The sequence below is a fragment of the Notolabrus celidotus genome, chromosome 12 (assembly GCF_009762535.1).
Source record: "Notolabrus celidotus isolate fNotCel1 chromosome 12, fNotCel1.pri, whole genome shotgun sequence".
NCBI lineage: Eukaryota > Metazoa > Chordata > Actinopteri > Labriformes > Labridae > Notolabrus > Notolabrus celidotus.
The window spans coordinates 7992280-8017777 of record NC_048283.1 but is presented as its reverse complement, the minus strand read 5'-3'; the positions used below and the strand labels follow the sequence as shown (position 1 = coordinate 8017777).

General features: G+C 38.4%; 2 protein-coding genes across 15 annotated transcripts; one reads left to right on the top strand and one right to left on the bottom strand.

Moving 5' to 3' along the window:
• Positions 1–1780: 1780 nt before the first annotated feature.
• Positions 1781–14785, top strand: LOC117823353 (sialoadhesin-like). 13 transcript variants are annotated; one of them, XM_034698524.1, is made up of 15 exons: positions 1781–1959; positions 2062–2104; positions 3016–3084; positions 3491–3859; positions 3947–4243; positions 5691–5951; positions 6044–6304; positions 8370–8636; positions 8730–9026; positions 9114–9204; positions 9411–9480; positions 11436–11729; positions 11807–11851; positions 12096–12150; positions 12195–12295. In XM_034698524.1, the coding sequence occupies exons 3-14, from the start codon at positions 3039–3041 to the stop codon at positions 12114–12116; spliced, it is 2319 nt and encodes a 772-aa protein (XP_034554415.1). In that variant the 5' UTR covers positions 1781–1959; positions 2062–2104; positions 3016–3038; the 3' UTR covers positions 12117–12150; positions 12195–12295. The 13 variants fall into 13 exon arrangements, 12 of the variants coding, with proteins under 12 accessions (XP_034554415.1, XP_034554411.1, XP_034554413.1 ...); XM_034698520.1 differs by having other exon boundaries at positions 11807–11869; XM_034698522.1 differs by lacking the exons at positions 12096–12150; positions 12195–12295 and adding an exon at positions 13202–14785.
• si:dkey-24p1.1 (uncharacterized protein LOC556718 homolog) lies at positions 12429–25446 on the bottom strand. 2 transcript variants are annotated; one of them, XM_034698513.1, is made up of 17 exons: positions 25281–25445; positions 24297–24364; positions 23787–24197; positions 23075–23347; positions 21754–22014; positions 21368–21628; positions 20978–21283; positions 18777–19055; positions 17376–17645; positions 16959–17228; positions 16704–16779; positions 16546–16609; positions 16294–16436; positions 15986–16043; positions 13675–13769; positions 13524–13593; positions 12429–13224 (listed from the first exon to the last, which is right to left on the bottom strand). In XM_034698513.1, the coding sequence occupies exons 2-17, from the start codon at positions 24343–24345 to the stop codon at positions 13009–13011; spliced, it is 3102 nt and encodes a 1033-aa protein (XP_034554404.1). In that variant the 5' UTR covers positions 24346–24364; positions 25281–25445; the 3' UTR covers positions 12429–13008. The 2 variants fall into 2 exon arrangements, 1 of the variants encoding a protein (XP_034554404.1); XR_004633377.1 differs by lacking the exons at positions 12429–13224; positions 13524–13593 and having other exon boundaries at positions 13717–13769; positions 16163–16436; positions 25281–25446.
• Between the last annotated feature and the right edge of the window lie 52 nt (positions 25447–25498).

The window sequence follows — 25498 nt, the reverse complement described above, 5'->3', positions numbered from 1 at the left end:
CGTATTAAAATGAGCTCCTCCTTTACCAGCTGCAACATTAAAGGAGTCATTGATGCATACAGGAACATAACCTAGTGTGTTCTGAAGTTGGCCTCTCACGCGATCAGGGATTTTCTTTTGGTACTTGAAAGTATTTTTCTCAAACCACTATTCTAAAAATGCCCTTAAAGCTCTTATATGAGTATTAAAAACCAACATTTTTCAGCCACTGGCCTTGATCACCACAGATGCGTTGAAATCAGCCAAAAGGGATGTCGACTCTTTCTCCCCTGAAGAACTGGAGCTTTACTTCATATTTTGAAAACAGCCTTTAAAATAATCTCTTCATCAAAAGTCGTTTTTCTTAATTTTAATCCCTGCACACTATGGACACAATAACATCAACAACAACAACAAAATAATGCAATCAAATGTAACGTTCTGTAAATCATCACAGGGCTCTGGACATGTGCGGATGTAAGTTTATAGTCTATAAATTGTTGCTTGTTTCCTCTGTTTTGTTCATATCCTGGACTTTTGCTATCATAAATTTAATTTCCATGAATTAAGTTATTATTTGAAAATTTATATGGGTTTGATATGCAAATAAATGAAGGTATACACTGTATAGAATGCACTATTAAATTTTTATTCATAAAAGTTTATTTGGTTTGCTCAATTTTTTCAAATGTTTCTTTATTTAGAACTTCAAAACACATTCAAAACAAAAAGTTGGGGATTTAATAAAAATTTTTATTGCGCAATTTTAATGTATTCATATTTTGATTAACAGCAAAATGATATGATGTATAACATATACATTTGTCAGTTATGCATCTTGAAGGATAAACGTGTGTCAGTGTCACATCTGGCCTGATATGGGACAAAATGCAGCTGGATAAAAAAATTTATTCTGGCAATTTCAGAAGTAAATGACAAAGACAAACTTCTTTTGAGCATGTTGTTCTTGTTGATGTACCTGTGAGGTATTTTCAGCCTCTTTTGAGTTGTTTACTTAAGCAGATAAAAGCCTTTCAGTAAAGTATTTAGCTTTCACCTCAGGCCTCAGGGATTTGAAGAACTGACCCTGTGACACTTCATTCATTCAACTATTACCTTCAAATTGACTACAGCAACACATAACAGCTGTTGTCTCTGTGTAATGTTTCTTTAAAATACTCCTTTTGTCATATTGGTTCTAATGAACTGATATTTTGTGGCGTAAACAGTAATTGTTTTGCCTTTCTTACAAACATTTGAACTCTAACCAACTGGTTTCCGAAGTTAGCTCACCGAGGTCTCAAACATTCTTTACAGGGTGAGTTCAAGTGCTTCAGGAAAACAAAAAACACAATGTAGAAATTTGCACAGTTGTCATATTAAAATCCCTCTTTATTGCAAGAAGCAGCCACTTTCACTTAATCTCTTCCTCAACTATAACCTTCTTTTTCTTTGACTTTAAGCAGCCCTGTGATCGTTCATAAATCCATCAACTCTGCTACAGAATGGCTTTTTAACTCAGTAATCATGAGAAATAGTACCAGTGGAATAATGGTACCTTCACCTTGTCTCTGCACTGCTCTCAATTGTTCATTTAAGTAATCAGATCTTTTTAATTAGATTACTTAAATGTTGAAGAAGCCACTTTGGCATTGTTTTGCTCCAGCTGTACAACAGATCTCTTACAAAAACAAAATGCTCTGATGAAACAAACACTCCTGCACTGACTTGAATAAAAACATTCTAGTTGTCATCTTGTTGTAGAAACAAAAAAAATAGTTTATTTAAATAATTTGTTCTCTGTCTCACTAATATATCGCTCTCATTACTGTAGTACAGGCAGAGAGAATCAGATCTCTGTTCTTGTGTGTAGCGCCACTCCCCAGTCAGATCCTCCTACAGCTGAGCGTGGCATCCAAACACCTCGCCAGTCTGACATGACTCAGTAATTGGATTACCACCACTGACCTTTCAATGCTGGTAAAACATTTATTGCTTTTTTATCAAATGCTAAATCATTGACCAGATATCAGAGATGTATGTACTCAATATTCCACAATATGCTTTTATTTTCCCACACAGAAAATAAAGACACTGTATGCTGAGCATCATCGTCGGCTGTAAGGTAAGAATTTATATACATCAAAAATCATTTGATTGCAACCTGAAAAATATATTTGAACCATTTGTTACTAAGTCTTTATCTGACATACCTTTTATACTTTAACCCTGCTAACTTTAATTTTCATGTTTACTAAGTTGTCAGAAAGGTTACATCTGCTTATACTGTCTACTGTAAGATTTTGCAAGATAATACAAAACTTAACATGGTTGCACTTCCAATTAAGTTGTGTGATTACTTTATGGTGGCTTCATTAGTGTCGACATAATTCATGAGTTTTGGTTGGTAGTATTCACCTTCATCTTTGTTTTTTAATCTTAATACACTGAAAAAAAGACGTCCAAGTTTCTCATTCAAAGTATAAATCAGTACAGAATGGTATAATGTTGAGAAAAGTGAGCGTATCATTACAGTGTATGACAAACTAGGTTAATTATATTTACTTTAAACAACTTTAATTCAAGTTTACTTGTTAAACTAACTGCACAAACACAAGTCTGATATAATCCTAATGAATTATATTCATTTAATATAACTAGATTAGCTACTGTAGCTTATCTAGTTATATTCAATGAAAGAAGTCATGACAGAGGTCAGTGCCAACAGATCTCTGGCACTGTTCATAATTACAGATTTATTACAAATCACTGTACTTAAAATAAGTTTAAACATTTATGTGCTGACTATGTGCACAATAAAAATAAGAATCTTAAATCTTGAATAAAGCAGTATCACAACAATTGATTGATAGTTTCATTAGACAGCTTAATATTAATTATCAATAATCTTTATAGCTACTTAAAAAAATCTGTTGAAGAGTTTTTCAGGAACAATACGTCACTCTAGAAATAGGCTATTTACACTTAACAAAGAATGGGGATGGACTGATTTACTTGTCCTGTGCCTCTTTGCAGGATCATCGACCTGACAGTAAAGAATGACAGCTGCTGTTTGGATTTTCTTCATATGCTGTCTACTTCAAGGTAAGCTGGTCAACATTTATAAGCTTATTGGATGTCTTCCCTACAATTGCTTACAAATATAAGCATACTTTTATTTAATATATATATTTTTAAGTTATATTTTTGGCAGTTGTGGCAAGAAAAAAACGGTCTTGATAGGCAGAAACTTTGAGCAGAGCCAGACTAAGTAGTGAAACTGCCATCTGCCAAAACTAGAAGCTAGTTTTTCCTCAATTGTTTTGGGACAAGATGTGCTTGATTTTCTTTGACTGAGTTGAAAAGCCTGTCCTTTAATTTTCTATGTTGAAGTTAAGGGACATGTACTGATTTAAAATAATTCCCAGCACATGTCACACTTTGTGATGCACACATCTTGCTGAAATATTTTTTGATTCATGTGTATTTCTTCACTGTTCTTTGTCCTCAGGTAGCTTATGCCAGCAGTGGGATGCCTTCATGCCCCAGGCGGTGGATGGACTCAGTGGATCCTGTGTGACCATCCACTGCACGTTCAGCCTGCCGTCAGATTGGGAGCAGTACCTGGATGATTCATGTAGAGCCATCTGGAAGAGAGGAAGCTGGAGTCGGACGCAGGTGTTTGATTCGGGCCTTACCGGAGTGAACACAGGGTTAAACATCCTGCAGGGAAACCTGACAGGGATCCTGCACGAGAAGGACTGCACCACCGTCTTCAACAACCTGCCCTCCAACCATTATGACAACTACTACTTCAGGCTGCAGTGTGACAACGATCTGAAGTTCAACTTTCAAACAAGTGTCCTTATCACTGCTCAAGGTTTGCTTCACATCCTTTTACTCAAACCTACTCCTGGCATCTTTTTATATCTTTCTTGCCATGTCCTCATTGTTTTTTATTCCTCAGATTCAATGCCCAGACCTGCCATTACTCCATCCAGGCCAGAGGTAGAAGAAGGGGGTCAAGTGAGACTCAACTGCTCGGCTTTAGCGCCTTGTCCTGCCCTTCTTCCGATATTGAAATGGTCCCCAAGTATAGGTGACATTCAGGAGCATATGGAAGGTAATATTCTGACGTCTGTCATTAACTTCACCGCTTCTTACCACCAAAACGGACAGAAGATCTCCTGCAACGTGCTCTACAACCGACAAGCGGGCAACAGTGACCTTCACTATGAACAAAGTTTCACCCTCCAAATTCTTTGTAAGTTTGTCTCTGGCATTTAAAAGTCTTCTTGTTGTGTTAGGTGTTGTTTCCGATCATATCCTCTTGTTTTTAAAAATGTGATGGTAGCACTACATCTTATGAAAAGCCTGTTCATGAGGCTCATTAGTTCCACCATTATCCCTCTGATGAAAGTCTGATAAATTGTATTAATAGTAATGTGATTCATCATACACTGAACCTGTTATTGATCACTCACTGACTGATATACTTCATGATGTATAGCGGTTTATTTTGCTTGATTTATAAAGCCTTATGAATGCTTTATAAACATTAAAATACAAATTATAATCCTAACAGGGTGAGCAGGACCCTGAAGCTCACCCTACTAAACCACCTGCTCACTATACTTATCACACTTATTACACAGCTATCAACTAAAGCTCTAAACAAGTTGACATAAAATGTTGATTTAAATAGGATTTTATTAAGTTACTTCATAGCGATCAGCATCTGATTTGGTTAGATGCACATTGCCTGCATTGCTGGAAAGGATCCAATGTTAAGATATCCTATGCAGATTGTTTGGAAAGATGTGTGTGATCACAGTCCTTTGCATCGCCTTTGCTATTGATAGTTAATTAATGTTGTTGGGGCATTTTAACCAATCAGAATTAAGAATATAACACAGCTGGGTGATCAGTAAGAAAGCCAGGTGATAAAAATGATCAAATTTATTAAGAACAGGTTGTAGACTTGTTCCACAGGAGGTTGTTGTAATCTTTATGTGTCTTGAATTAATAGTTCGAATTCAATGGAATACACTTTTATGCTAACAACTGGTTACTGGTCAGCTTTGCTTAGTTTAACACAAAGACTGAAGAAAGCGTGAAACAGCTGCCCTGCCTCCATCCAAACACAAAAGAATCCACCTTCCAGCACCCCTAAAGCTCATTACTTAACATGTTAAAGATTATCTTATATGTCTTTGTTTAATCTGAGCAACCACCTGGTGACCACAAGATTCTTGGCAGCTACCTTGCATGATCAAGAAATTGAATGGCACATAATCTAACACTCTTAAAAATTAGCAGTAACGTGTCAATGAGTGAGCTCCAGAGATGCTAGAAGGTTCGATTGTATCCCTTTATTAGACAGAGCCAGGAGTGCAGTTTGCTCTTTTCACTGTCTTTCTTCTAAGCTCAATATATTTAAACTCTTTCAGAGAAGAAGACTCCATTACACCAATTAGAGATAGGACCTGGCAAATGGACAAATTAGCAAGTAGTTAATGAATACTGTGAAGCATTAGGATGATAAAGAACCAGGCGCTTTCCTCAGATGTTGCTGAGACCAAAGCAAGAGATAGGATTTTGGACTTTTTAAAGTGATTAAGTCAATGTCTGTTTAAAACTTTTCTAATAGTGGTCAAGAAATCTGTTTACCCATGTATGTCACACGCTTCAATTATTAAATTGTCTTCCAGATGCTCCAGATAACACATCAGTCCTTTACTCTGATGATCCTGTAAAAGAGGGCAGCTTGGCGACTCTGACCTGCGAAACCAGCGCAAATCCTGCTGTTGACAGCTACACCTGGTTCAAAGTGGACGGGGATCAGGTGTCAGCAGTTAGTCCAAAGAAGACGCTTTCAACTACAGTCTCAGAAGCTGACAGCCAATTTTTCTGCCAAGTCAGCAACAGAGTGGGAACCCAGAACTCATCCATCGTTCAGATAGACGTGCAGTGTAAGTCAGACTGAAGCAGAAACACTGAGGTCAGATATTGTGTAGCAACATGGACTGAACCATCACTTATGTTCTTGTGTTTCTTTTTCAAGTTGCCCCCAAGGAAACCACCGTGATCGTCAACCCTACTGGTCCAATACTGGAGGGCAGCTCTATCACTCTGTCCTGCAGCAGCCGTGCAAACCCACCTGTGACCAACTACACCTGGCACAAAGATGACGAGGAGGATAAGGAGCATGGATCCACCTTAGTTATGAAAGGTGTCGACACAAGCCACAACGGCAGCTACCACTGTGCAGCAAAAAATGAGCTGGGAGAGGAAACTTCAGCTGATATACATCTGGACGTTCAGTGTAAGTCCATTTTATACAGTGTAGTCACTGTTTTACACACAACACAGCTGTATTTTGTAGAGTTTCTACTGGCTGAATATGTCTACAGCTGTGGTAACCCAAACATGATCTGCAGCCAAGACTCAGTCTCAGGCAACACTTCGGTGTCTGCACCCAGGACAGTAACACATTGTCACATAGCGTGACAACCTCCTAATCCTTTCTATGTGAGAAGTCCATCATGACTGAGCTCTGTTGTGTCCTCATGTGTGCCAGTGTCTCAATGTGTAGATGTTCTGTTTGGTTGTCTTAATGAAGAAGATGTTTCAAACCACGGATAGTGACGGTTGACTCAGTTCGCTGAAATTCATATTACACATACCATGGATGTACTTTTTCTTTTTTTGTTCATACTCACACTGTAGATCTATTATTAGTGTGCCTCTAGTAAGGAGGTTGAACGGTTTATTCTAAAGGTATGACATACATCCAAAAGTTTGAAGTAAAATCTCTCGTATTGGGTTTTAAATTAGGATATGATGTTTAATCTAGTTTTGTGAAATTATAAAATGTAACACTTTCATGCCTTTCTACAAAGGTGGAAGAATGTGAGCTTATTACAGACATTTGGTGCTTTGAGCATCTTACCTTGTGAGTTTTTTATGTTCAGTCCTGACCTTTGACACAGCAGTTTTAAATAGCAGTCCATCATGAGAGCTGTTCAGTAGATGTTTTGCTTTTGATCTTCTCACATGATCTTCAACAAAAACAAACAAAACTGTCTACATAAGCCCGTTTAATCTTGCTGCTTAAAGGCGTGATATTTAAGTCTCTGTTACACATCGCCTTCAATATGAATGTCAGAGAAGCGTGATGTGTGACCAAGTCGCCCCACCGCTGTGCCAGCACTGCAGGAAATAACAGAGGCGTTGAAGTGGCAAGACGGGATCACTGTGAGCCAGCTGAGAGGACAGGGTAGACCTCTGCTGTGTTCGTGTGTGCTTGTCTGAGTTTACGAAGCTCCTGCTGTGTGTTTACCTTTCCTGCTTCGGCGACACCGTCATTTTAATTTGAATCCCACTGGGTCACCAAGATTGTGCTGCTGCAGGATATACACAAAAGTGCAATAGCTAGATGTTGGCCAAGCTGTGTTAAAACATTGTTGCTCACTTGCTTCTGGGCTTTTGTTGTCCTTGAAATGAAGATGTTGCAATGTCCAATCAAATCAACTTAGATTTTTAAGTTCTTCAACCATGCCCGTGTTGTATAAGTGGAAACGTTTTAATTTCTTTTTTCACATAAAACATTCAAAGAAGTGGGATGTTCTTGTTTTCTCAAGTTTTTACCTCCACCATGAGCATCCCTTATCGCAGCTACTGTCTGTAGCTAGCTGGTGCATCAGCATCACATGCTGACTTGTTTTTCAGCCCCATCTTATTTGAAATTGTAAGACGAAAGCATCACATCACTGTTTGCGTGTATCTGTTGCATTTGCAGATGCAAAAATGGCCCGTCTGCAGAAATGTATTGCGTAGTGTCCTTCCACTGGTTTCTCAACAAAGGGATAAGCTAACAGGCATCTCCTGTTACTACCACTAATGACCAGTACCTCATACATCCCACTTTAAAATAGCTGAATTATCCCTTTCAGGCTCTCCTGCCCATGTTTTCTTTTTAATTTGAGATTCAAAGTTCATTGGTGTAAAGGTCACCATCAAGAACTGAACTGAACACTGTAGCGCTGCAGTCGTTGTGAAAATCTGACACTTCTGTCACTATAACTAGTTGCTTTTGTGATACTGTAAATCTGCATCAGTGCTACCATGAAAGAAGCTTAAGAAATTACCTTCTTTCACTCCTTCAATAAGAGAACAATTTGAATCCTGTCATGATCTAAGGAGGAAAATGTGAGGCATATGTTAACAGACTAAAGGTACCACATATAGATGCTGCATCAGCTGAGCAGAGCTGAAGTCAAGAATAAACATAAGGGAGCATGTCTTAGTAAAAATAATGTATTTTTTTCCATACACTTCAGGAGTTTCTGAATGCAGGGCTAACAGACACTGTCTTTCTTTTATTTCAGATCCTCCTAAAAACACCTCAGTTTCCATTGACCCCTCTGGTCCAGTGATGGATGGCAACCCTGTAACTCTGAACTGCACAAGCGTCGCCAATCCAGCAGATATTAACTTCACCTGGTTCAGAGTGTCTGGCAGACAAAAAGAAATGCTGAGCTCAGAGCAAGAGCTCATCTTCAATGTGACCAAACTTTCCCAGGATCATTATTACTGCGAAGCTCGAAACGTCCACGGAGCTCAAAAGTCAGAGCATAACATCATTGAAGTCACATGTGAGACTATTTACCTTTTTTCAATTGTAAGCTTTTTCCCCAAAGAAGTTCAACTAAATATGAACAATTTGCTGATTCTCTCATCCATCATAGTTGCTGCAGAGATCCTGCCCTCTTCCCGCTGTGTGAAGGTTTTTTCACAAATCCGGTGTTCCTGTGACAGCCAAGGGAACCCCGTCCCCTCCCTGGTTTGGGAATTGGCTGGGATACCTATCAGTCACTCAGCTGAAATCCCAATAAGGGAAGCTCCCCTGGGGAGCCAGGGGAAGACGAGCCTCATCACCCTCTACAGTCAGAGTGATGACTTCCCATCTCTCATCTGCCTCAGCTTCAACTCTCTGGGCTCTGATAGGTTTGCCTTCAACGTGTCCTCCAGCGAACTGGAGCTAGGTAAATGTGCTGCATGCTCTTTATAGCTTTTCAGTAAAATAATTGTCCTTTTTCTGGTCTACTGACTGCTTTGTGGGAACTTTTCAGGCCTCCATACTTTTTCTCTTCTGATCGGCTCTGCGGTGGGAGCAGCAGGAATGCTCTTGGTTTGTGTCCCACTGCTGATTTTCCTGGTCAGGTGAGGCATATAAAAACACGTCTAAAAATCTCTATAAATACATGAATGTTAATGTAATAACTCTGCTGCTGACAGGGGGGGACTTAGATGGTGGTTGTAACCAGGATGGAGGTCAACCACACCCCGACGCGTTGCTAAATATGACCATGAATGGATTCTTTTGAACAAAAATGACTAATATAATATTTTGTTGTTGTTGTTTTTAGGAAAAAAAAGGACAGCTTTTTATCAGACAGAGGATTTGTGGAAACTTCAGGCTTAATGGGTAATAATGAGGTGAGTTTATACACTTACACAACACTACATATGCACATGCATAAAGAACTTAGAAATACAAATAATTGGAAACTTTCAAACATCTTTAAAAGACATGAGAATTTTCTGTTAAACCTCCAAGTGAATTCATAATTATTTTTTTATCTCTGAGTGTCAGGAACAAAGGTAGGTCTGGTTAAGTCTAGCCTCACTGTGACTGGGAGTGTGAGGAGATGTAAGGAAATATTACTCCACTCCTTTCTCTTTCAACATAACGGGTCTGTAGAACCTTTCTGTACACGTCAAAAAATCTAATAATGTTCAATCATGAAACAGAACATAACAACCATTGTGAGCCCACATTAATGTCAGTTTGTCAGTAATCACTGTGGTTTTAATCAATCAGAATGAAGTATGTAACACAGCCGGGTGATCAGTAAGAAAGCCGGGTAATAAAGGTGATTAAACTTATTAATACCAGGTGGTAGACTTGTTCCACAGGAGATTGTTGTAATCTTTATGTGTCTTGAATTCATATTTGATATCAAAGGGGATACACTTGTATGCTCTTTTGCAAACAACTGGCTACTGGTTAGCTTTGCTTAGCTTGAGTACCCCAACTTTTTCTGTGACTTGGTAACTTGTGTATTGCAAGGTAACATGTTGGTTTAACTTTGTGCATATTTTGCAGGATAATTTCGTTGTACAACTGATGTAATCCAATGAGAAATAAGTAGTAAGGAGATAAACAACCTCCTTGGCACAGCTTGGTAGAGTATCTGCCAGCTGTGGATGAGATTTGTCCTGAGATGCTTTTTCATTGTTGGGCTGGCTTGGCTTTCACACCCCGTTGATATCATGCAGTGACCCGGGGACTCACCTGTGGAACGGTAGGCTGAGGAAAGGGTACCAGCTGGTGTGCTCCAGCTATGGGGGTCTCACACTATCCAGCACTCTGGGGAAAATTGTACCTATAAGGCCAATCTCTGAACCTCTAATCCTGGAGGAGAAATGTGGATTCTGCTGCAGCTGTTTAGTAGTGGACCAACTCTTTGCCATCACAGTGTTGTTGGGGTGTCATGGGAGTTTTCTTATTCATAAGGAAAACATGGGGTACCAGGGCTGATGCTGTGCGCCATCAAGGCCTTGGATAACCAAAGTTCAGATTCCCTTAAAGTGTCAAACACATTCCGGGTTGGTGTTGGTGTCCACCAGGGTTTTCCGATGCTATTTAAGATTTTTACCAATGGGATCTCGACGCAAAGCTTGGAAAGTTTCACCTTGATTTTGGACCCAAGAACTGCATCTCTACTTCCTGCAGTTGATGGGTTCTTTTGGCTTTGTCAAACTGAGGCCTCAAGCAGGCACAGGGGCCTTAACTGGGCGAGTGTTTATGGATCCTCTGCATATCTAAACCACTGGTACTACTTAGCCGCAAAAATGGTAGGCGAGTGAGTTACTGAGTTACCTGAAGTTCAAGTATCTCGGGGTCTCGTTCACGTCAGGGTTAAATAGATCTTAAGATTGGCAGTCAGGTTGCATTGAAGAGGAAGCTGACCTGTGACGTTTATCTACAATCAAACCCTGACCTTAGGTCTTTGGTTAGTGACCACAAGATTAAGATTATGGATGCATACCCTTCCTCTGTAGGGTTACTGTGCCCAGCCTCAGATCGGGTAAAGGGAGGGAGCCTTGAGAAAAATGACTAGTCTTTTGCATCGACAGCATTTTTTTAAAGACGGTTTGGGCTACTTGGAATACCTCCTAGGTTGGTCCAACTGGTGTAGATCTAGAGCTCAATGGAGGAATTGTATATTCCATCTGGCCTGAACCAGGGATCCCCAGGAGGAGCTGGGTACACAACGAACTCTCTTAGCCTGCAGCCACTGCGACTTGAACAATGAAAAATCAAAAATGGATGGACGGAAACCATCTTTTCTTCTCCATAACTAAAGTCAATCTTTGTCTTCATACAGACCAACTCTTTACAGGTGGATGTGATTTATGTCAACAATGCCATCATAGAAGAAGGAGGAATAGTAAAGGAGAACCCTATCCTCTACGCCAATATGGACCACAATAAACTCAAAGCCATCTCCCAGGATCAACCAGGAGAAGGGGAGATCAGAGGCCTGGCCTCCAAGACAACTGAGTATGCGGTGATTCGTCCACACTCTGAAGAAAACAGAGGAGGGGACGCAAAGGAGGAACAGACAGTTGCTGACGGTAATGCGGGACAAGTGAATGACACTGAAGGTCTCATAGAGCAGGTCAGTGAAAAGGAGAAGTGAAAACACAGGATTCTGGGCTTCATAAAGTTACAGGACTTCACCACATCCTGTCTCAGTTTTCAGCTGGGCAGTTCAACCTTTTGGAGTCTGCAGCAATTAAGGTAGCAACTACACTGCAGGTAACTTTATTTAAAGTGACTGGAGCCAAACTCTTGTGGTTAGTAGTTTGACTTCAAACTTTTTCACTTTGATTTCTGTTAATCCTTTACCTATACTCAGAAAAAAACACGATTAACAAAGGAAGTAAATTAAAGAACCATAGAAAGATTTTAAAGTACGTACATGAGACAGTTAGACAGAAGAAGCTTTAACTTGTTCCCTCTCAACTCTCGCTCTTCTCTGCAGGTCACTGCCAGAGAGAAATAATGCTGGGGGCTTTATTCTCAAAATTTCAAAACTCACGTGTCTCACAGTTCCTTCTGTAAAGTTATTCAGATGTCTAATACGATACAAACACACAAAATGACAGCTGAGCTCAAACACTATATTTGTTTTAAGATTCTTAATTTTTTTTTTTTTTATGTTGCAAAAGCACACATATTTATGCCACTCTACCTGCACCTCATGTGGCAGCTTTACAGAGCTTAAAGCTCCTGTTAGGAGTTTTTGTCTGGAACAGACAGACATTTGAACACTGATGCTTCTTTATGATGAACAAAAGAAAACCAGACCATCAGCTCAAAGATTAACCAATAATATGAGGTTATTTTTATTGTCTGAAACAGATGTTGGAGGGTAGGTGTCAGACAAACTCTTGGACTGCTTACTACCGAAGCATCCTTTTTTATACATTTGCAACGGTGAAGATTCTTCACGAGTGATGCATTTAAATGTTAAAATAAAACATGAGGAGATTTCAAATTCAGCAAAGAGATAAAAGGTACTGCTTTGTCCACAGGGAGCAACAAAATCTACACGACCAGCATGATAACAAGCGTTATATATTATCCAATGACATCCTCTGAGCGTTTGTCCACACATCATGTCTTTGAGAAATCAAAGCATTGATCAAATCGATATTAGACTTGACCCTTAAATATTCAGACTGTGTTTACTGCTCAGTTTCCTTACACAAGTTTGCTAACTGCTTCTGCACACTTATAAAAGCAAAAAAGATTACAGTTGTTATTTTAGGAGTAAATATATACAGGTATATGGCACAGGATAAAGTCTTATTTATGTTGGATTCTGAGCATGATTTAAAATAGCTAAGCCAAAAGCCGTTTGTACCACAACGGCAGGAGAAGAATATCTTTGGTCAGATTTTGACCTCTGAGTATTGGGTCTCTTCAGTGGAACTGCTGGAGTCTCTGCTGGCTCGCTGATGTCCAGGCTTTGCCTTGAAGCTCACTTTGGAATAATTGAGCTCTTCTTCATCCTCACTGGTGTCTGAGCCATAGTTCAGTGGATTTAGAGATTTAGCTGGATGTGCTGTCCTTAAATTCTCGTAGTCCTCCTGCTTTTCTTGTTCAGTCTAGGAGAATGACAAGAGGAGACACAAGATCATTTCTGGATTGGATGCACAGCCAAGTTCAGATCAACACATGACTGACGGTTGTGAGGACACGAAGAAGAAGATGTTTGTGACGGGAATACATTTATATGTATCATACATATTATTTCTCTAGGCTTAAGAAGTGGTATGAATGTAACCAACAGCACAATTTAGATCAACTATTAATGAGACTTCAAGGGAAATAGCTGTAACACAATGCTCTGATGTAATAAATTAAACATGACACGTGAAAGGAGAGTGGTTAACAGGCTTCTGACCTTTTTAGGTTTCTTTTTCTTGGACACCATAGCATACACATCATCCACGTCTGCTTTTGCCTGCTTGTTCCTAAGAAATAAATACCATACAATTAAATATGCAATCTAATAATACCTTACCTGGTGTTGAATAAAATATCTAGATTCCTACTTTTCCTTCTTTCCAAAGTGTAAAGAAGCGTAGTTCAGAGAGTCGTCCTCTGTGTGTTGAGCTTTCTGTTTGATTGGCATCTCTCCAGAAGGACCCTGAGCAGATGCAGACAGAAGACATCAGTGAATGTACAGTAGCAACTGAATCAGTTCATTCATGCCTTAAATGGAAGCTGAGTGGTCGTCCAGTGATTCATTGCTCCACAATACTGAACACTACATGATTAGTGTGGACAGAGCTAGAGCACAGTGAGCAAAGCAACAGCTTGATGAACAACATCCGTCTGTCTAAAGTAGAGCTAGACTAATACTGGCTTTAGAAGACTGATGCCATTGCAGATGTTTCCTTTGTAGTGAGCAGAACTTAAACCTTTTTTAAGTCAACCTGAAATAAAGTCCCAAAAAGTTATTTTCTCTCATCTTTTGGGTACAAGCTACACTCTCATTTGAAATCATTGTACCTTGTGCACTTAAGATTGACCCTTTTGGGGCTTTTGGGGTTTAAATATTTTATTTTAAGGTATTCAGTGTTTTCATTTGAATATTAACCTTTCAAACAAATTTAAATCCAACATATTTATAGGTCCAGGAAAGCATGGATACACAGTATGTGCTGACTATAACATAACCAAAATAACTCCAGTATTGAAAGATCTAGCAACTATTATTGTCCCATTTTGAGAATGCGTTCTCAGCCACTAATACAAAAATAACAATGACAGCAAAAATGTTTTTTCAGTTGTACAGTTGCAGTATTTTATTCGGTTGTTTCCAGAAGAAGAAAACTTACATCATTAGAAAAATTGACAAAATGAAATTTGGCTGTCCTTTCTGTGCCTAGCTGAGTTCAACTCCCACAACATTGGTTCCCATGTTTCTAACAAACCCTCCCTGCCTAGTCTATGCCCAAATCTTGAATTACCAATGCCCAACTTTTGGTTTAAATTCTCAGTTTGAAGCCAAAGTTGAGCTTTATTACGTCATCTTTTTTTCTTAGACTTTGAAGAAACTTGAGATTTGCAACTCTGAAAATGTTCTTCTCACATGTAATTGTGTAAAACTGATGGATTGCCCTTGTAATAAAAGCTAATACGTTACTGTATGACATTAAATGTTGTGTTTTTTTTAAGTCCACAAAAAACCTCCTTTAATTTACATCACCGATTCCAAGAGTGGAACGTTGTGTAAAATGTTGGTGAAAAAAGATTCTAATGGTTTGCAAATAAATTAAACTGTATATTTAAAAGGACTTATCAAATGTTGAAGCTTGAAATCCATTTTAATGTAACAACCATAGACTGTATGAAATATGGACGTAAGATCCATGACATCACCCATCTGTTTCTCAAGTGCTGTTTTGAGGCCAATCGTAGGCGGCAGCCATATTGTTGCTGTTGAGCGAGTGTGACTTAAAGAGGCAGAGTTTTAGCCTCCTCGCCTACAGCTACAGTGTTCCCGCCTGTCAATCACATCAGCTGTGCCTCTCATTGGATGACTTGTAATCTCAATATCTTCGAAATTGCAGCGTTAGAAAAAATTCACCCCCCGTACAGTGTGTGCCGATCAAGAAATGAGCTATCCAGACTACACTCGTCTTTTGTACCAGGCTGTAAACATGTTTATTTCTGTTGTAAAGATCGTCTTTTTTGAATTGGTGTGTATGTGGTTTCCGGTACTTCCGGAGCCAGCCTCAAGCGGATCCTCGATGATCTGCAGTTTTTAACACTTCCGCATTGGACACATATTTTTAGACCGGAGGTTGCCACTGAAAAAGTTGTGTAACTCTAAAAATACAACAATAAATCAGGTTCATTTGTAATAGTTTAGAAAGATACACCACTCTGTGAGAGAAATTGTGAGCAAATAGTTCAACAATTTCTGTATAAAGTTCCTTTATGTAAAATTGCGAAGAATTTGGAGATTTTGTCATTCGAAAAATATTGACAGACTCCGAAAATCTGGAGAAATCTTTGTAGAAAAGAGACAAAGCCATTAAGCAATGCTGGATGGCCATTACCTTCAGCCCCTCAGGTAACACTGCATGAAAAAACAGACATGACTCTGAAGTGGAAATCTCTCTATGGGCTCAGAAAACCATTCTCTGCGAGCACAGTTTGTCACTGCGTCTACAAATGCAGGTTGAACCTTTACCATGCAAAGAGGAGGTAGTATATAAAAATGATTCAGACATGCTGGAGACTTGCAAACCATCAAACATTATTTTAGGACATTTTACACAGCATCCAAACTTTTTGGGCATTGGGATACATTTTTATCTTGATAAGGTTGTTGTTATGAATTTCTTCCCTCACCTGTTGTCTTGCAGGCAGCTGCACAGTGTAGTAAACAGCGTTGATGTCGGAGGCTGGTCTGTGGAACAACAAATGTGATAAGAATGAAAAAATAAGATAAGAATCAAAAAATGCAAGCTCAATGTCGGACCGTAATTAATGACCGGGGAAGCCCTCAATGTGTCATTCTTGTCTTACGGATCTTAAATGGATGCTTTGACTCCACCATGAGCAGCAGCTTCCAGCTTACTGTCTCGCTGACACAGTGTGTGCCTTGTCCTGTGAGGGACTGTGTGCCGTGTGTGTGTCTTGCGTGTGCTGTCTATTACATGCTGTCTGGACGAGGCTGCTGTCGTCGTTGGCCGTTGGAGCTGCACGGCTGGTCTGACAAGAGGTCATCTCTGCTCCTGAAAGGCTCTGCCATGACGGGCCGGCTCATGGGATTACTTCTTCTGGTGCCATTCCACCAACCCTGAATCGGTTTACATAGACATGCTTATACCATTCAGATAATCAAGATGTTATATTTGTCTGGATTTTTTCAATAAAGAAGCAGAAAAGGTTGCACAAAGAGTCATCACCAGAGAACCAAAACAGGGCGCTGCGTTAGAATTTCCTCGTTGGATGTATTTGTTTCTTTTGTGTCTAAAACAACATGAAGGGTCAGGGTGTTTACGAATGTCATATCATTCATAAATGTTCTTATTTTGATATAAAACATAACTTTTTTATACTTTACCTGTATACAAAGAAACATACAATTAAAAATATTATCAAAAGGAACAAGATGATCAAGATCCTCAAAAAGCCCCATTCTGTTGGAAGAGACAGAGCTTCAATGAAATGTCACTCTGATTGTCGCATTATTCCAAACTGATGTGATTTTATCAGATTTTTAAAAAATGTGTTTTTAAAAACAAATTCCCCCAAATCTCCAACACATCTTGGAAAGAAATGAAAGAAAGTTGACATGTACAGTCATGGATGAACTCACTTTTAACAAACAGCTGGATGGGTTCAGAGGACTTTTGATTTATTTCATTTTTTGCGACGCAGTGGTAGGCTCCTGGTTGGTCCGAATACACTGTGAGTGTCTGATGTTCAGACACTTTAACAGCTCTTTCCTCTTCCTGCATCTTCCTGTACCATGAAAACTGAGTGACTTTGGGATAGCTGTGACTGGTGCAGCTCAGTGTCACAGAACTCCTCCCATTAGGACACTGCTGCTCTGCTCCGCTTGTGATCTTTGTCAGCTTTGGAGCATCTAATCAGGAGAGGAGGAGGGGAGGCAGGACTAAATGATTATCCCATAAGAATACTATAATCTCAACTAGACAGATAATAGATAAAGAAATGTTTTGTATGTACTCTTGGTTCGTCTGTCTACCATCATGACATTCATTTCACTTACATCTGACTTTGATATCAGCTGGCTGTGATTTTCCAGTTCCCATCTCATTGCTGGCTGTACAGCTGTACAGTCCACTGTCAGAGGGTTTGACAGACTTGACAGAGACATCCTGAGTATTTTTGATGCTTTCAGTCTTCCCATCTTTCATCCTTGTCCAGGTGAAAGAATTTGCGGGAGGGTAGGAGTTGGCACTGCAGTGCAGTGTCAGCAATGTGTTTTCATTAACAACAACATCAGGCTTAGCTTTCACTGTTACGTCTTTGGGACAATCTGTAAAAAAAAAAATCAGATTTAAATATTATCATGTGTCGCCTGTAATGTCCTGTGGACCATCACGCTTATGATTCAGAACAACTGGATAAACTCAGATGCATTGAAAAGATACGACTTGATTTGTGGTTTTAGTGATTTATGCTACCCTAAATTACCCTAAAAAATTGTTTCAAAAGAAGTATTGATGTGATATTTGAGGCTGACCTTTGTGGTTGTGGTGCATTATGTCAACATGTGTTTGTACCAACAAAAACATTCAAAGTTGAAACATTTTAAACACATCTTCTGCATTTAAAATTATCTTAATATCCATATTTTAACATTACTCTTTGCCCTTTTATGCTTTTATTTTTTAGAGGTAAGGACGGTGGATACAATCACAGAGAGAGAGAATGAGAAATGACACACGGCAAGAGGCAGGTTGTAGGAATTCAGCCACTGCGAGAACTATAGCCTCTGTACAGGGGGCGCATGATTTACCTGCAGAGCAAAATTGTCACCCCTTTAAACAATTTTTACTCAGTGGCTGAAAAAAATTAATCCAATGAAAGGAAGCAGCTTCACTATAAACATACTCCTTTAATAATGAGTCCTGTTTCAATAATTTTACTTCCAGTTTATGCTCACTCTTCTTCTCCGCCTAAGTGTTAAAACTAACAGTATTCTGGCTGTTGTCACTGATTCAGCTCTGACTTCACATAGGTATTTATACATTTCTTTGTCATGCTTAGTATATGTTCTGGGATTTTAAGTACAACAATAAATCTTGTTTTCTCATTTGGTCAACAGTTATTATATAAAATAAAATCTGGATCTTCTGGGTAACTATTAAGTTAGTTGTCTAATAGTTGTCCTTGGACGAAATGTATAGTTGCAGAAATTGAAATAGTCATGTAAAGTGGAAGTACCACTTAGCTGTAGTTAAATAAGCAGCATGCGTGCATTATCATGGTTCAAATAGACCCACTTGTCAGCAGAGAACTAGGTGACTTAATTCCAAAGAATAGATGAAAAACTACTTTTACATTTGTAATCAAGTTTTTTCACTGCGTGCCAAGGAAAGTGACTTTATTTTGGTTTTGATTTGATTGAAAAACAAAAAGAACAATGAAATGCTGGATCACTCACATTTCACCACCAACTCTTTTTCCATACTTTTGCTTGAACCGATGTCGTTTTGGGCCTGGCAGGTGTAAATTCCGTAGTGCGCTGAGGTCGCATTAAATGTGTGATGGAGAGTGTTGCGTTGTGCTATGAACACCACTTCTGAAGATTTGGGATTTGATTCGGATTTGATTGTCAAGGTGAGATTGGATGGTGGGAAGCTTTCGACGGTGCAGCTGATGGTGGTGAGCTGACCTTCCTTAACCTTGTTTTCCATCGACAGAGCTGGGGTGGTTGGAGGGTCTGTAGAAAGGAAGCAGTTGTGTTGATTGAATCATTTGTAAAATACTGTTTGATATTACACCAGTCGTAAAACCTTGAAACATTTGCTGTTAGAGGAATTAGCTTATTTGCTTGCTGGCAATAAGGTGTACACACAATTTCTGTATCTGATCTCTTGAATGTCTATTGGTTATGAGGCTACATTAAACATCAGGGCAGCTTAGCCTAGCTTAGCTCAAAGACAGGAAACAGCTAGTCCGGTCTGTTCAAAGGCAACAATGTTGTCATGTAAGCCAACCTTTGTTTAAAGTCTTTAGACGCATCATGTCTCATTTATTCAATCCTCAGAATAAACTGTAAGAACAGTTATTTTTTAACACTTGATTTTGTGTATCACTTTCTTTCCTTGGATGATTTGATTTGTTTTTTTTATAACAATAATATAATGATAACTGGTATTTATGGATTTAACAAACAGGATACAATGTATGATCATTGAAGGGCTATGCTAAGTGAAAGTGGTAACTTTTTAACAGAACCAGGCTAGCTGTTGAAAGGCTACGCTAACCAGCTGTTTGCTCCATCTTCATTAATCATATTAGTCAAAATGTTGATTGGATCTTTTCATCCAGCTCTCAAATAATCACATTTATCACCCGTTGAACTGTTAAATATGGAAGCACGTCTCAGCCAGTAAAGGTAATACCTTTTTTTTTTTTTTAAGCAACTTAGCCTGGATGAAAAAAAAAATGTCAGTCTTTTTCATACGACTCAAAGTCAAAATTGTGAGATAAAAAATTGAAGCTATGAAATAAAAAGACACGATTATGAGATAGCAGTTCAAATTAATGGTCTTGTCACTCTTGTCTATATCAGGGGTTCCCAAAGTGTGGGTCGGGACCCCCTGGGGGGTCGTGAGACACAAATGGGGGGTCGTTAGATGTCTTCTGGAATGTTTTTTTTAATTATTATTATTATTATTTATTTTGTTTATTTACCTTGTTTTCTAATGTTTATCTTCCTTTTTGTTTATTATTATTATAATATATATTATTATATATAACCCTAACCCTAACCCTTATCATTATTGTTTTTGTATTTTTTTGTATTTTTCAATTGTTTCTTCTCTTTGTTGTTTTTGTTTTACTTACATATAATTTGTTAACTTATGGTGTACAAAGAAATACAGAAATAATGCAATAAAAAAGTTGGATGACAAAAGTTATCTAAAAATTATACATTTTACCCATTATAGTAAAAATATCGACAAAAAATAGTAGCTAAACTTGAAATAAAACCTTAAAAAATAGAAAATGTAATGAGTTTTCTGCCTTTCTTTATGCCAGATGACTCATAAGTTTAGGGTTAGTGAACAGTTAATTATCAAAAGCATCAGTAGCAGTAGGTTAATTCATACCGGCCCAGCAAACACAGCCACATGCTCATATAGGTAGGCTAATTTTCTGCAGACCAGCGAAATGAAGCCACATTAAATCACTTTTAGGGGCAGTGGAGGTGGCGAGTCTTTGGCACCAATTTTTGGGGGGTTGGGCTGAAAAGTTTGGGAACCCCTGGTCTATAAGATTAGGGTGGGTGTGTAATATGGGTGGTTGGGAATAATGTTCTTGTTTGAATTAAAAAAAACAATAAATAAAGCATAAAAAAGAACAGTTGAGGGATAAGAAAAACACTTCATGACTATCGAATCAAAAGTCCTAGCCATGCAATAATATTATATTATGATTTCAGCTTTTTATCTCATAATTATGACCTCTTATCCCATTAAAATAACAGCTTTCCTTCGTCTTGGCTGATTCTTCACTTTCTTATCTTTTAAGGTGGAAATTCTATAGTATATTTTACAAACTAGAATGAGTAGAAAAGATAGTCATGCTGAATGTGGAGGTCAGAAAACATATCATTCAAAGGATATGATTACTTACAGAGCACTTCTATGCACTTAGGCATACTGTTGTCCCCTGTACCAATGCTGTTGGTTGCGTTGCATATGTAGCATGCCTCATCTGTTCTTTGTACTCTCTCCAAACGCAGGCTACTTCCATAAGATGAACGAGATTTCCACTGTGAGGAGTCAACCTGTTTGATTCTCTTGTAACGGTACCAGGAGTAGCCTGTGGAGTCTGACGGGCGAGGGTAGGCATCAGTGTTACAGGTGAATGTGAGAGATTCGCCAACTTTAACTCTGGTCGTATGTTCAAGGATGGATGTGTTTGTACTCCTTGGCCTGTCTGGAAGGCAAACATAACTCTTAGTATGCTTACATATCATCATAAAGCATTTATAAGTGTGTACAAGCAACCACACATACTTACATTGAACTATAATTTGATGTTGCCCTGATGTTCCAGTACCTGCAGAGTTAGTGGCGTTACAAGTGTATGAGCCCCTGTCTTGGGGCCCAATACTTTCAATAACAAATGTATTCTTTTTCTGAGTAGTCAAGCTATTATTTCTGTACCAAGAATAGGCAGAGTGTCTTGGGTTGCTTCTTTTGACATGGCAGGTTAAAGTTATTTTATCTCTTTCTGTAACTTCATGAGCTGGTGAGGCCTTCACCTCAACTTCAGGCGGATCTGAAACAGGATATTTTAATTATTGTTCAGACAAATCTACAAGGAAAAACAAAATGTTGAAAATCACATCAGTGCTGCAGGAGTTAAATCTCTGAGATTCAAAAGCAATCTGGAAAAGTACTCACATTTAACATCAATGCTGACTTTATCTGACCTTGATTTGTCAAATGTGTTTACAGCTTCACAGAAGTACTCTCCACTGTCTGAGGCCTTTATTGATGCAAACTTCCACTCTGCTGCTCCTTGATGGCTTTTTCCATTTTTAAACCAGGTAAAGGTCGGCATGGGGTTTCCTTTGGCAGAGCAGTTCAGAGTAACAGACTGATTTTCCTTGACCATCTGTCCGCCTGTAGGTGTCATCTTAGCCAATACATCTCTTGGAGCATCTGATCAACAAATGAAATACAAGTTACAAGAAAGTGATCACAGATAGATTGTTCGAGGAAATCAAATGTGCAAAAAAATGGAGCTGTGCTGTGAACATTAAGCAGCAAGATTGTTTTTGTTCTTATACGACCCACGGGAGTGTTTCCGAAAATCAGGGCCCCTATTGATGGCAGCCAATTTGTCCTCATACCTACATTATGGATCACTTAGTAAACTATGTCAAACGGTCACAGTTATTGAGTACTCGGTAAGTTTAAGGGAAAACAAAGTGGTGTCTGTTAGAATAGATTTGCGAGTTAGATAAAATATCTGTGTGTTAATACCGCAGAAGAAGTGATGTTATGCATCCTATTTCATGTGAGTCTTAATCCTGCTGTCCAGGGCATACTCAGCTATCAACTTGGATCAAATCTTTAAAAAACAGGTTTTTCAGAGTGGAAAAAAGGGCAATGAAATCAGATCAGATTAGGATTCTGATGTTGTTTATATGCAGACAAAATCTCTAGTTTCTGTCGTTCAAAAGTCTTGATAGGACACATTCTCCTGATTCCAGTAATGGGATGGATTTCGACTAAATAACAGGAAAAAAGTATCATAAAACTTGCACGTATGTCAAACATTACAACTTCTTATAAATGTCATTAAAAACTTAAAATAAGCATTCAGGTGTGTCCCATTTAGAGCATGGATTATCCAGATTAAAAAAAAAAAGTCTGTATCTGAATAAGGAGTGATCCAGGACTTCTGATGAAAAATATTTGTTCTGTTTTTGGTTCCTCTCCTGACTTTGAATTATAAAGGCGGACTTGTATTGCGTGAAAATCTGCCCATTTATATTACAGATGTTGGGAACTATTACTTATATTTACACACAGTTTTTAAAATAACCAGGTAACCGGTTTGAGCTTCCGTATTAAAGACCTGTGAGTTGGATTGAGAGGTCTCTGAACTTTGTGGCGACAGTGCAACCCTTGGTATAGAATAACACCACAGATATATCTGCAGCAAACATGACCACAATAAAGAAAAAAGGACTTAACTCTCAAATCATAAACTTACATTGGACAGCTAAACTGATGTTCTGGATCAAATAGACATCTGTGTTATTTACTGTTTGACACGAAACTTCTCTCCCATCATCCTTCCAGCTCACTTGATAACTGGCGGAGATGCTTTTCTGTTTCCCATCATCAGACTGTGTGCTGATAAGTTGTGTTGAGCTTTTGATTTGGAGGTTTAAAGTGCATGAACTTGGAGCGGAACATTTGAGTGATATCGTGCTGTTTTCGTTCACAACAGATGGCCTCTCAAAAGTGATGGGGCATGGGTTTTCTAAAAAATGAAAATGAGACAATGTGAGCAGAAATACAGTGCTGAATGTACAGACGAGAAAGTATAAGCTTGTTTTTAATTCATACAGCATTAAATGAATATGTCTGTTTCCTTGTGCGTTCCCTGGACTGAGCGATCTTTGAGACCTCCTCTTTCATCAGGGTGAGCTCAACCACAGCTTGTAAAATCAGACCGAACAAAACCATTCAGACAATATATCTGATCTTTATGTAAATGTACAAATACTATTACTGCTTATGTTCTTCTAATCAAATGTTTGAATCCATATAACTGTATTGAGGTCTTAAAATATTACAAATATTAACATTCCTGACTTTTAATCATGGAATCAAGACTTCCTGTTAAAGTCCAACATTTTTGTAACAACTCACTCTATGTCTTTGTTATTTTTGAGAATCTATTTAGATCTTATACTTACCCGTAACTGTGAGGGTTACATTTATTTTCGTGATCCATTTGTGATCTCTTCCTATATATCTGAAAGAATAGTCTCCGCTGTCAGATTTGTTCAGGTTACAGATCAGGACACTGCATGTTGGCTTCCCTGAGTTACTGCCCCAGTCTGAAGAGCCGGTGTATGTCACTTTGTCTGCATACAGGTTGTCGCTTAGAGGATGTATTGACTGGTTTGAGCTGTAAATAATAGTGCCAACGTATTTGGACTCTTTGTATGTTGCATCCTTAATCCAAAACCAGTATGCACTGTCATCCTTGACAGATTGGGTGACACTGCTTGATTTGAAACACTTGATTTCAGCGCAGGAGCCTTCTACAGCAGTCAGGGGACCTTCTTGTAGATTGAAGGTAGGTGTTTGGACACAAGAAAACTCTGTGGTGTTGAAAACAAATGTGCAAAGTCAGGTTTTTATAGTGAATTTAATAGAAATGTTAAAAGAAAACATCAGTGGAAATCACAGTCAAATCCTACCTTTTATCAGCACCAGACACACCAACAACACAACAGTCTGTGCTGTCATCTTCAGGTAGCACTCTGGTCTGATAGAAACAAAGATCTTAAACATAGCAGTGGGTTTTTCACAAAGGTGTTATCATAGAGACAGGCTGTAAACAGGAAGGTGTTTTTTTTTTCAATGCAAAGCAGTCAGTCAGATTTTCTCCTTCCTCTTTAATGATTTTTTTTTTCTGTCACAGTTTTCTACATTTTATTTCTCCTTTCAAAATATTTGGGAATCCTCTCACTAAAATATTCTTTTTTCCAACACAGCCAGCAGAATGAACCAGTAAATATAAGTGAACAGTGGGCAGAATAAAGAATCTATTGAGGCTTTGTGTTTTGTGTAGAAAATCCAAACAAACCGTCTCTCTTTACTTTGAAACATTTTAAGACTACAGTTATTTTAAAACACTTGAGGTGATCATTATCTATCATACTCATATCACTGCCATTGCTTTTAAATTACGTGTGTTGTTGCTCTCTATTGTCTGTGTGATGGGTCTGCTTGCTGTAAAAATAAAGGAACATAAAAAAATATCCTTGATCCGTCAGTTAGTCTCTTTTCCTTTTGTACTGATATGAATCACTTTTTTTTTTTTAACCAATTTTAAAAAGCTTACAACACAGTAACTGAAGTAAAAGTTAAGTAATTCAGATAATGTATATTTTCCATTCTTACAGATTTGGTTATAGATATGTCATGAATCAATTCCATTCCAATACGCTGAGATGACAGCTTGCTTCAGAAAGATGAGTTCAAATTAATAATAGAAAACATTTTCCTTTTCAACTGAAATCTTTGTTACAAATCAAACTTGTGTGTTAGAGAACTACATTAAAGCACATTGATGTTGAGGATGAATTATAACAGACAGAAGTCAGCATTTCTGTTGAATAAGGCCGTCAAATACATGTAACATTTCATGCTGAAAGATACAAAAATAATCTCAGTCTTACCTCAGAGGATTCACTTAAAGCGGTTTGTGGCCAACAGCCTCCCTCCTAAACTCAGAACAGGATTTTAAAAAAGGATCTTCACATACACTTGTGAAATTTGCATGTCCACCCATGCAAGATATAAAATGAATTATTTTATTGTTGCACCGATGATAGATCTATGACTTCAACTTGCCTGCCTCTGTACGCATGTGGTTGAACGCCCTCTCACTTCCTCT

Coding starts and splice junctions, on each gene's coding strand:
- LOC117823353 (XM_034698515.1), top strand. CDS start 3,039: ATGACAGCTGCTGTTTGGATTTTCTTCATATGCTGTCTACTTCAAG. Junction 9,205..9,410: donor CTGCTGATTTTCCTGGTCAG/GTGAGGCATATA, acceptor TGTTGTTTTTAG/GAAAAAAAAGGACAGCTTTT. Junction 9,481..11,435: donor GCTTAATGGGTAATAATGAG/GTGAGTTTATAC, acceptor GTCTTCATACAG/ACCAACTCTTTACAGGTGGA.
- si:dkey-24p1.1 (XM_034698513.1), bottom strand. CDS start 24,345: ATGACAGCACAGACTGTTGTGTTGTTGGTGTGTCTGGTGCTGATAAAA. Junction 24,198..24,296: donor GTGTCTGGTGCTGATAAAAG/GTAGGATTTGAC, acceptor TCAACACCACAG/AGTTTTCTTGTGTCCAAACA. Junction 21,629..21,753: donor AGTCAGCATTGATGTTAAAT/GTGAGTACTTTT, acceptor ATCCTGTTTCAG/ATCCGCCTGAAGTTGAGGTG.